The 11,872-nt window shown below is 49.3% G+C and overlaps 1 protein-coding gene across 1 annotated transcript in view; it reads left to right on the top strand.

Moving 5' to 3' along the window:
* The first annotated feature begins 249 nt into the window (after positions 1 to 249).
* LOC101516021 (BOS complex subunit NOMO1) overlaps positions 250 to 11,872 on the top strand; it is a 40,153-nt gene continuing 28,530 nt past the window's right edge. Inside the window, exons 1-6 of the mRNA XM_004586791.3 lie at positions 250 to 535; positions 4,586 to 4,675; positions 5,674 to 5,719; positions 7,507 to 7,607; positions 8,389 to 8,495; positions 10,578 to 10,650. Of these exons, the coding sequence (XP_004586848.2) occupies positions 371 to 535; positions 4,586 to 4,675; positions 5,674 to 5,719; positions 7,507 to 7,607; positions 8,389 to 8,495; positions 10,578 to 10,650 (582 nt within the window). The 5' untranslated portion in view covers positions 250 to 370. The remainder of the gene's footprint in view (positions 536 to 4,585; positions 4,676 to 5,673; positions 5,720 to 7,506; positions 7,608 to 8,388; positions 8,496 to 10,577; positions 10,651 to 11,872) is intronic.

Below are 11,872 nucleotides of genomic sequence, written 5' to 3'. Positions count from 1 at the left end.
CTTAGTATTACGCTGAACTTAGGTAACGTGTTTTGCTTCAGAAAGTTACAGGCGCATGTACCACGGAAAACTGAACCCTGATAGGCAGTCCTAAGTAATATTTGGCTCGGGCGTCTGTGCATCGCGCGGCACCTGCCAGACGGTGCGCGGAGTCCTCCAGGTCTCCAGAGGGCACAAGTGGACGCGTTTCCTGGCTGAGCATGCGCGCTCGCGCGCCCTTCTGTGGCCGTGGGGCCGTCGTGCGCCTGCGCGGCGGGGCGGGGCCTGGCTGTCAGTGGGGCTGAGAGGAGGAAGGAGCCGGCAGCGTGCGTGCGGTGTGAGGGGCGGGACGGGCGGCCTGCGGAGGGTCTGGCCAGGGGGCAGCTGGGCCATGCGGGCGGGCCGGGGCGCTGGGTCTCCGGGCCCCATGGCGGTCGCCGCCGCTGTGGTGCTGCTGCTGAGCGGCGTGGGGCCGGCGCGCGGCTCCGAGGACATCGTGGTGGGCTGCGGGGGCTTCGTCAAGTCGGACGTGGAGATCAACTACTCGCTCATCGAGGTGAGCGCCTGCCCACCCCGCTCGCCGTGTGACCCTGGGCCGGTCGCCCAGCGTCTCTGGGCCTCGGCCCCCGGAGTCCTTCCCTTCTGGCAGCCCTTGCTTTGCGCGGGGCTTCCCCACCGCCCTGTCCCCAGACACGCGCTGGAGGCAAGGTGGTTGTCGCAGGGTCGGTTATGGAGTGGGGGGTGCGGGACCCCAGATTCTTCTCCCTGGAGCCCTGTGTACCCTGTGTCGTCGACGTTTAAACCCCAGATCTCATGAAGCCCCTCAGATCCCCCAAGTTCTTGAAAACATCGCCCGGGATCCTCTAGATTTCGTAAAACCATAATCCAGAGCGTTAAAGACCACATGACTAATCCAGGGCTCCTGCAAACCTTGGGATGCTTTTTAAAAAATTAAGTTGTGTTTTCCATTTTATTTGAAAGGAATAGAGAGAGCGTGAGAGCAAGTGCGCTATCATTCATCTGCTGGCATGATCCCCTTAGCCCCCCCCCCCCCCCGGGAGCCATGTCGGGGGCCAGACCGAAGCTGGGGACCCAGAACTCCATCTGGTTCTCCTGTGGGGTTGGCAGGGACCCAGCTAGCTGAGCCGTGATCACCTGCAGTCCCCGGAATGCTCCTTAGCAGGAGTCCCAGAATGGCAAACAGAGGTGGGACTTGAACCCGGCACTCTGCTGTGAGCTGCCAGCATCCGAACCCCTGTGCTGAGCCAAGTGCCAGCCTACCCCTGGTGCTGTGTGGACCTGTGCGACCTCCCCTGAGTTATTGAGCCTGTAGTTTGGGATCTTTTTGGTCAAGAACCTATGGGACTGTGCCCTGCCGCCTGTTCCTTGAAGATGGGCAGTTGCCAGCCACCCAGTTGTCTTACTGGGTGCTTATTGCCAGTACATTAGAGGTTTATCCTATTATTATTATTATTATTTGCTTTTTTGGAAAGACAGATTTTACAGAGAGAGGGAGAGACAGATTTTCCATCTGCTGGCTCACTCCCCATATGACTGCAGTAGCCTCAGCTGAGCCCATCCAAAACCAGGATCTCTCTTATGGGAGCAGGTAACAAAGGCTTTAGGCCTTTCCCTGCTGCTTTTCCCAGGCCTTAAGCAGGCAGCGGGGGAGAAAGTTCAGCAGCCAGGACATGAGCCTGCACCCATATGGGATGTGGGTGCTTGCAGGGAGAGGCTTTGGGCTGTGGCACCTGGCCCTCTGTCTTTTGCTGTGATGATCAACACAGTGTGATAGTGATCCAGAAAGCTTCTGCAAAGAGGAAGGGAGATTGGAGGTGGGGTCAGAGGGCACACGTCAGGCTGGTGGGGCTGGGATGTGCTGGAGGGATGGGAGGGGAACAAAAGAGTGGGAAACAGAAGAGGAAAAGAACAGGTGCCTGAGTGGGTTTGAGACCATCCAGGGGCAGGGACTGGGAGAGCAGGATCCCAAAGGCCATCTGAAGGAGCCTTTGAGCAGCTCCGGTGCTGCTGGGAAGGGCTGAGCTACCGTGCTCTGAGGGTCGGGAGGTGGGGCAAGTGGACAACGGCTCCAGGAAGCCTGGACTTGTCCTTGGCTCAGATCCCAGTGCCTGTAGGCTAGTGTTGGGATAGAGCAGGCCCAACACCACATGTTCGTGGAGCAGAACTGTTCCTCTTCAAGCCCGTTGGCTTCCTGCAACCTTTCCTGCTCTCCGAGGTGGGGCTCCTGGCCTCTGCCTGGGCCCAGGGCCTTTCCGATGCTGCCTTGGAAGCTTCCTTGCTTTTGTAAACTGTAGCTTCCTGAGACTCTGGGAGGGAGTGGGAAGCAGTTAGGGGCACCCCTATCCCCAGGGTTCACAGTGACCTTGAGGGCAGAGAGCAGGTTTTGTCACTCAGTGTGAAGTGTGTGCCTGGCTCCAAAGGGCTGCTTATCCTCATGGCTTGAGACACTCCTCCTTGCCTGATGTTTGGTTGTGAAATCACACATTTCATACATGTAATCTTGATGTCATTTATATTGTAATCGCATGTCCTACTTGTTCCTGCATGAAAGAAACATAAATACTGAAGCTATTCCACAATTATTTCTTGGTTGTGGTTTATTGTTCCAGTATTACTATCTACACTCTTCAGCTTTCTTCCCTTTTTGCCTTTGGGGTATTTTGACATCCTATTTTTGGAGCCAGTGACTCTTGATTCATGTTTAAAAATTGGTGCAAAAGAGACTTAAGGGTGAAGAGAAATAGCTCTCCCATCTGCTGGTTCACTGCTCAACACTATGCTGAAGCAGGAAGCCAGGAACTCAGTCTGAGTCTGCCCTGGGGGAGGCAGGGACCCAGGTACCTGAGCCATCAGTGCTGAAGTCTCGGGTGGGGATGTAGCAGGTGCAGTGAACAGAGCGGACAAAAACCCCTGCCCTCCTGGGACGGACGTTCTATTCTTTGATAGTAGCCTGTCCTGTTGACAAAGTTGGTTGCTCATACTTAGGGATCAGGAGACTTCAGACTAAAAATGATAATCCTGAGTTCTCTGGAACATCCTCTAATCTTCGGGTTGCAGAACTTAGCTTGGGTTGCAAGCTACTTTAGGCGAGTGTCTGTTGATGCTGCCCCTAACTCCTGTGGGCTGGTGGACTTCCACTCCCTACTTTAAATGTGTGCCCAGAAAGTGCTTTACGGTTTGTGCCAAACTCACCGAGTATTTCTTGGGTGTTTGGAGTAAAGGAGTGCTGTGCACTGTGCCCTGGATGCCTTGCTTACAGCCCACAGAGAGCTTCTAGTCTGTGTGTGAATTTACAGACATGCGTGTTGCAAGGTTGTTGCTTTAAAGATCTACTTAGTTGGTAAGAGTGCTTGGAGCTACTTAATTTTCTCTTTCTCATTCTCAGAGCAAAAATAGATCAGAAAGACATTTAATGCACATGCTGTCCTCAAGGGCTCTCTCAAACTCACACATTCTGAGCGTTATTCTGGCTAAGAGGCAAGCAATTAACTCAGTAAGATGAACTCAAGCAGTATCTGGGTCTTTCCTGTACCGTGTGACCTTGGCCAAGTCATGGACGCCCCTGGGGCTCTCTGGCGTCTTGGCTAAGAGTGCCAATGTCTTGCACGACAGTTGGACACTCAGAGCAGTGCCTGTGAAGGTCCTGGCACTCCATGGCCTGAATAGAAGGTAGTTAGTGTGACCGCTGAGAGGTGACACAGTGCAAGCAGCAGGGCACAGACCGGGTGCAGGGGAAGTCGCCCCATATAAGGTTCAAGTGCCCCAAAACTCAGGTGTTCAGGGAGCAGCTGTGTTGACATTAATAATAAGTATTCCTTGGCTCAGACTTGCTAGTTGAGCAAATGAGGCAGGGTGCAGAAATCTGCCTTGGGGCAAGCACCAACTAGCAGCAGAGTTTGAAGATCGGCTTTAGGGGGCCAGTGTTGCAGCACAGCTTGTTAAGCTGCCACTGGTGATGGCAGCATCCCATATGGGTGCTGGTTTGAATCATGGCTGCTCCACTTCCTATCCAATTCCTTGTACATGTGTTTAAAGCAGCAGAAAGTGACCCAAATATTTGGATTCCTGCCACCCATGTGGAAGACATGGATGGAGTTCCAGGCTCTTGACGTTGTCTTGGCCTAGCTCTGATTGTTGCGGCCATTTGGTGACTAAACCATAGTGAATGGAAGATGTCCCTGCAAACCCCGCCCCCTCGTGCCCCTTCTGCCCCCTTGCAGTATCCAGGTCCACTGCCACTGCCTTTCAGATAAACAACTAATTCTTTAATTTTTTTTTTCCTTTAGACCCAGAAACTAAAAATGAACCACAGCCAGGCACCAAAGTAAACTGAAAGCATTGAACAATAAGACTTCTGGGATAGGCTTTAGGTGGATGTAATCTGAAAAATCTACAGTTGTTTTGCTTAGGGAAGACTCTGTCTTATTTCCCTCCATCCCTTAGGTTCAGTGTCCCAGTTGAGACCTAGCAGGTCCTCAGCAAATGAGTCTTGGCCAAAAGCTTGCAGGAATAATGTATGTAGATAATTCTCAAAGACGATCCCGGTGTAGTCTTATGACTAATACTTTCTTTTCTTTCTCTGCAGATAAAGTTGTACACCAAGCATGGGACTTTGAAATACCAAACAGACTGTGCCCCTAATAATGGTTACTTTATGATCCCCTTGTATGATAAGGTAAGACACGAGGGCACTTCATTCTTCTTTTATGATGGGAAGCAATTTGGGTGCCCCATGAGACTCTGCCAATCAGAAGAATGGCCTTTCCTGTACCAGCACATTTGTTTCATTTTACAAAATGATTCATGAAGTAGGGCAGTGTTGGCCACATTCCGAAGGTGACAGCTCATCAGTTGGTTGGGTTGAACACAGTGGTGTCCATGTCTCTGGAGACAAGTGGCAACATAGACACTGTAGATGATTGTAGTTGTGTATGCTGGTGGGAGGCGGGGATGGCAGGTGCTACAGTTACCCAGTGTCGCTCAATGCCTGGAACAGCCCAAGTGCCCATGGGGGCAGGGCTGAGAAATTCTTTCTGTGTGCATGTGTGTGCAGCAGAAACATGTTGTTATTATTGTTAACATTGATGCAAATAACAGGTTAATTCGGGAGCTTTTTGGCGAGGGGAGGGTGGGGGGATGGAGGCGTGGAGGGAGGGAACAGGCTGTCTTAGGAAGTATGTGAAGTTACTTTGTCCCTTTTCCCCTACTCCCATTGCAGGCCTTTAGAAGACCTCTACCTCTGCATGTTGGTCTATCTTTCAAATAAGCACATAAGAACAAATAAGCTTCTTTAAAAAAGAAGTCTTAAAGGAACCATATTGCTAGTGTTAAGTGATGAGTTTAATTTATAAAATTCACTCCAGCCCCCTGCAATTGTAGTAGGGCTGTGAGGGGCTCATGGTATGTTTGGTGTTCAAAGACAATGGGAGTCTGAGGGGGACGTCTTTGGCTGGCATAAGTGTCTTTTCTGGATGTTTTGGTGGAATCTTGTGGGGGTCAGCCTCAGTTTGTGGCACCTTAAGGGCATCCAGGTGTCCACCGGCCTCCAAACCCTGCCTGCTGGTAGAGTTTCATTTCGGGTGTAAAAGTTTGAGAAGAACTGTCAGCACCAAAGTAGGTGAACCCAGGCTCACTGGTGCCCGTTCTTTCAAATTGCTCTTTTTTTCCTTGTAGGGAGATTTCATTTTGAAGATCGAACCCCCCCTTGGGTGGAGTTTTGGTGAGTTAACTGCCTGACTGGGCGTGCTTGATAAGGGGTTCGATTAGATGTTGAATATTCACTTAGATTGGCAGAGCCCACAGATTTAACCAGTTAAAGGGTTCAGTTCTTAGGGTAGAGGAGGGTTTTGTGGTTTTCCTTTTGCTTTGTCACTTCAGTTGTGAATTTACCTAAGATCCTCTTTGAAGGCTTGCTGTCATTAAAATAGGTGTTTCCTTGTACTGGGCCTCTGCTTGGAAGTTCTGCTTTTGCCGTTTTAGCCATGATCTTGAGGTAGAATGGTACAGAAACCAGGAGTGGGGGCTTTTGTCGTCCCAGGGTGCCTTCCTTTTTAGCTCTTCCAGTAATTTTGGGGGGTATGTGTTTGATCTTTTTGTTGAATTAATTGCAACACATGACAAATCTAAGTTCCCGTCTCTTTAAGAAATCGAAAGTTCTGGCAGCCTTGGGCCTCACCAGCTAGATGCTGACCTGGGGCAGTTGACTTTGCCCGTGGCAGCCTCTGTCGCCTCATTGTGGAGTCTGGGTTGCTTCAAATCCTGCCGCACGAGGTACTTGGAGCCTTCATGGGCCGATCATAAGTGTTCATAACTGTGGCGCATAATTTGCAAGCACTTGAACACTTACTAACAGCCCCTTTTGCTCACATACCAACTGAAGCTCCAAAGTTGCCTGATGCATAGTTGGAGAAGTTAGATGCAGGAGATCGAGGAGAGGCGTCTGTCTGGATGTGACTGATGTTTTGGAAGAGGATGTGCTGGTCATTTCTGTGCAGTGGGTGGTTGATCTCAGCCTACAGCTTGACGAAGCCGGAGGGGGCGACAGTCATTTGTGTTTTGTGTCCCTTCCCTCCTGCCTCTGCTTTCTCTTTTGATAAGCTTTCCCCTTGAGTGATGACATGCAGAGAATGGCTGTGAGTATGAGAGTGTCACCTGAGTCATTTCCACAGAGCTCACACCATGTCCCCACCGCCCAGGTCCCGTACCTTGGAAGCACCACATCCCTGGTGCTCATTAGCCACGCCCCCTGCTCCTGCCCTCCACCCTGGCCTTCTTCAGTTACAGATTCTTCTTTCTATGAGTGAAGTCATGCAGGGGACGGTTTTGTATCTGGTTTCTCTCTGGCTTTTTGGTGCATTCATCTGTATGATGTGTGGCTCTTGGTCATTCTCTTTTGCTGCATAGAACTTGGATGTATGAGCAGTGTACAAGGACTTAGCTGTTGTGCTGTTGCTGGATGCTGGGCTTACTCTCTGATGTGACCAGTAAGAACAGTGCTCACATGTGTGTTCTTGGGCATGCCTTTCAGTGCCCGTATGTGTCCGTTTGGCCGAGTAGAATTTTCACATGGCAGCACTTGGCATGCATTATTCAGTAGGCAGAGCTGGAGCCAGGGCTGGGCGAATCGGATTAGAAGCTGTATTAATCACAGCCTTGGCCTTGGGAGAGTCTCACTCAATTGTGAAGCTCTGATGTATTCAGCCTGATATCCGGTCCAGGGCAAACTTCAGCAAGCCTATTTTGGTGTTTATCTGTAGGGAGTCTTGAGCTACAGCTCCTCTATAAGGCTGTTCAACCTCTTGGGTGGGAGCCAGGGTGCCCCAGAGATGTAGGCAGGAGGGAGGTGTGCTCTGCGCACCTTCGGGTTTGGAGCTGTGTATTAAATATAGAGATTTGAGTCATTTCAAGTGTTCAGGTATACAAATTAAGCAGACTTCAGCTAGATTCTCTCTGTCCCAGAACTAACGTCTCCCCTCCCCCACCTCCCCACTCTGCTCTGTTCCCCAGAGCCGACGAGCGTGGAGCTGTACGTGGACGGCGTTAGCGACATCTGCACCAAGGGCGGGGACATCAACTTTGTGTTCACGGGCTTCTCTGTGAACGGAAAGGTCTGGCTGCATGCTGTGTCACTCATGCTGGGCCCTCTCTTAGCTTGGGAAAGTCTAGCCCACCAGAGACTCACAGAGCAGCTGCAGGAGTGTTTGTGCACCTGGCGCTCAGTCACGTTTAGGTTGTCAGCTGTCACCTCCTGTCCTGGGTGGTATGGCTGCCTGCACTGGCCACCTGCAGGGTGTGGGGTCAGCAGCACATCTCTCTAGGGCGTGTGGCCCGTTAATGGGTGAGTCGCCTCGCAGAGAACTTGAATGTACTTCTGCCGCTCACCTGGGAGTCTTCTCACTGGGTGTTGAAATAGCATTCCTGGAGGGCCCTAGGACTCCTGGTGTGACCTTGAGCTGCTGACTTGGAGTGAGTGCCTGCTCACTCCAAGGTTCAGACTTTCAGAGAGGTTGGTTTCCTTCCCTCCACCCAGGGCCCAGGATTGAGAAGTGCAGGTGTCCCTTTTTTGTTGTCATTGAAGTTTCTTATTAGAGACGGGGGTCCTGGGATTTTTTTTTTTCCTTTTTTGGTGAGATAATGATGCACCTTCAACTGCTAGCAGGCTTGGGTTCCATGGATAATTTTATTTTATTGCTATTCTCCCTTCCCTCCTCCTACCCTCATTCTCCCACCATAGACAGGACATTCCTACTCTAACGCAGCTTTTCTAAGGGGTTCTTGATACAGAGAAGGTTCCAGGTTACTCCTGGGAAGGAGGGTGGTCAGGGCTGACTAGGCTTTGAGAAGCAAGAGTTTTGCCACTGGCAGGTGCTAACTGCCTTCTTCTAACAGGTGCTCAGCAAAGGCCAGCCGCTGGGGCCCGCGGGGGTTCAGGTGTCCCTGAGAAACACCGGCACAGAGGCGAAAATCCAGTCCACGGTGACACAGCCCGGGGGAAAGTGAGTGTTGTCCCCTGATGCCCACAGTACAGGGAGCTTGGCTCTAGTGTGAACTGAGTTCAGGCCCTGACTTTGGGCAAGTTTATGTGCCTCAAAGTCTCAAGTTCCCCTTTCCATTTTTGGAACAAATATTTGTTTATTTATACTTAAATGGCAGAGAAAGAGAGAAATGATGGCGAGATAGAAGAGATCTACCCACTGGTTCACTCCTTAGGTGGCTGGGCCAGGCCAAAACCAGGAGCGTGGAACTCCATTTGGGGCTCCCCATGTGGGTGGCAGGGGTCCAAATACTGTGGCATTCCCAGGGGCAGGAGTGGAGGAGTAGCCAGGACTCAAATGTCATTCTGAAATGGGAAACAGACATTGAAGGGGCAGCCCCCAAGTGGAGGTCTTGTGACTTGGCCTTGATGGGATGATTCAGAGGAGTTTGCCCATCATGCACCTGCTGTGGGGTCTGGCCCTCAGTAGGCCTTCGTTTAGTGGTTGGGACTGGCTCTGGAGCCTGGAAGTCTGACAGTTGTTTGACCTGGGCCAACTTACTTAACCCTTCAGTGCCCCAGTTTTCACATTGTGAATGAAGGCAGTTGTAGGTGACCGGAAAGATTAATGTTCCAGAACCACCTGGAGCGTGTTTTGAAAAATGGTTGTTTCATATAGGACAGTTCAGTTAGGATTTTAAAAAAAATACCGTTATAGCTATTATATCAAAACCATTTTGTTGTAGAAACTGATGATGACCTAATTAACTTTGCTGAGTGAAATTTCAAGCATTTATTTAATGGGTTTAGATAGTTGAGTTGCAAATGTTAACAGTTATACCAAGATTCATGTTAGAATAATCCAAACATAATTTTGAGAGCATTCAATTCATCACTAATGCCTTCAGTACACAGAACTGACTGAATTGCAAAATACAAGTGTATAATGGATCTGTCAGTTAGTCATTCAGTCTGAAAGGTACTGTTGAAATGATTTTCCATTTTTGAAATAGCATCCACTCCTCCTTGATGGGCATCTTGTCATTTCAGGTCTGCAGCAGCAGTGTGGAGCTGTATTTCTCCCAGGTTATTTAATGTGGGTTGAAAATTCCTTATCTGATTGTTTAGAGGTGCAGAATGTCCTGTATTTTTGAATATTTGCATTTATTAATTTTGGGGATTGCACCCAAGTTCCAGCCAGAAATTTGTGTTCCCTGTACAGTTTGTCCATATTATTTGATTTTTTTTAAAGGAACATTTTTAAAGATTTATTTTCATTGGAAAGGCAGATTTATGGAGAGAAAGAGAGACAGAGAGAAATATCTTCTGTCTCCTGGTTTACTCCCCAAATGGCTGTAATGCCCCGAGCAGGAGCCAGAAGCTTCTTCCGAATCTCCCACAGACGTGTCAGAATCCTGGCGGTCGTGTTTGCAGCCACAGCCAGGCTTGTTCCAGTGCTATTTGCCAGTAGTTCTTAGGCATTAGCCGGTTGCAGTATGGCACTGCTGTGGGCCGTTGGCTCATCACAGTTGATTTGCATGAGAGCCTAGAATGGCTTGTATTTGATCTGATCTTGTATTTGACCTGATCTGGCTTGTATTTGTAGCAGATCTGAACACTTGTGTGTAGGGGTCAAAGCTGGGTATCAGTACCCTGTGTTAGCATCCACCTCGGTCTAGGGGTGGGCTTTCTGTTCCTGGCACACAACCCTTGCCTTCTCATCTCTGTTGCTCCAGACACGTCCCTCCTCTTCTCCTTGCCCACCCTTGTCTATCACCTCTGCCAACTCAGTTGGATGTTCCTATGACCAATCCCTGCATAACGACAGTCATTTGGTTTTAAGCCAAAAATTCCTTTCAATTAAGGAAAACGTAAGCCTTCCTTCTTCTTGTCAGCACACAGTGCACACCTCTTTGCATACAGTAAGTGATTAATAAGCATCCTCTGTGGATTTGTACAGTGAAGGATTGAATTCTGTTCATGCTGATGTAACTAGCTAGTGGCAAGGTGATGATAATCCAAACTTAATTTCTTGTGCTCTTAATCTTGGTAGAAATAAATCCCATGATGTTGAGACACTTAAGCAGCATGTTGCATTTTGCAGGTTTGCGTTTTTTAAAGTTCTTCCTGGAGATTACGAAATCCTTGCAACCCATCCAACCTGGGCCCTGAAAGAGGTGAGCATTTCAGCAGTGTCTGGGAACAAGCCACCCAGGGGCTAGGCTGGGCACAAGGTTTAGGATTTTCCCAGATGTAGATGTGGAAGAAGTGGTGCTTCTGCCTGGCGGGCTACCTAAGGTGGAACACTCTGGCTGTGTTGATCTCATTGCAGGTGACAGTGTTTTTTTCCTGTTGTGAAAGAATGTCTGTTAGGAGCTGGCGCTCTTTTAAGCTGAATCCACACCTGAAGAACCCAAGGAAATGTATTAGCTGTTCTTTTTCTTTTTTAAAAGATTTATTTTATTATTATTATTTTTATTGTAAAGGCAGATATACAGATATACAGATATACAGAGAGGAGATACAGGGAGAAAGATCCGTCTGCTGGTTCACTCTCGAAGTGGCTGCAATGGCCAGAGCTGAGCCAATCCAAAGCTAGGAGCCAACAGCTGCTTCTGGGTCCCCCATGTTGGAGCAGGGTCCCAAGGCTTTGGCCATCCTCACTGCTTTCCCAGGCCACAAGCAGAGAGCTGGATGGGAAGCGGGACTGCTGGGACAGGAACTGGTGCCCATATGGGATGCTGGTGTCGCAGGTAGAGGCTTTGCCAACATTGCCGTGGTGCTGGCCCCAGCTGTCTCATTCTTGCTGAAGAACAATGAATTTCAGATTTTCCTCTGTAGGTTTTCTGGATGTATGGTTGATGGCATAGTTTCTGTTTGTTCTTTATATGAAAGGCAGAGAGACAAAGAAGGAGCAATAAAGAGATTCTCTGTCTTCTATTTACTTCCCAGACACATCCAGGTTACTGGGCCTGGGCCAGGCCAAAGCTGGGGCCAGGAACTCGTTTCAGGTCTTTTGTGAGTGGTAGGGACCCAGGTATTTGAGTCATTGCCTGTGGCCTCCCAGGGTATGCATTAGCAGGAAACTGCATAGGAAATACGTCTGGGATTTGAAACCACAGGCTCTGAGATGGGCTGTGATGTCCCAAGTAGAGATTTAACTGCTGTGCCAAATGCCCACCCCCCATTGCACCGTTTCGTAGCTCTGTGTTCCTATGTACTGTTTATGACTTTTGGTTTTCAGGTTTTTTTCTCTTCTGTGGCAACATTTACAAATATTTTATTTCTAACTCCAGAGCTTACATGGTTATAGGTAGAACACATCCTAAGATTTTTATTGTTTCTAATTATATACATGAAGTTCTTTCAGTTGTGATTTTGAAAGTGAAGCTGTTAGAA

The sequence above is a fragment of the Ochotona princeps genome, chromosome 24, assembly GCF_030435755.1.
Source record: "Ochotona princeps isolate mOchPri1 chromosome 24, mOchPri1.hap1, whole genome shotgun sequence".
Lineage (NCBI taxonomy): Eukaryota > Metazoa > Chordata > Mammalia > Lagomorpha > Ochotonidae > Ochotona > Ochotona princeps.
Note: the sequence above shows the minus strand (reverse complement) of the source record. Positions and strands in the feature narration are given on the sequence as shown.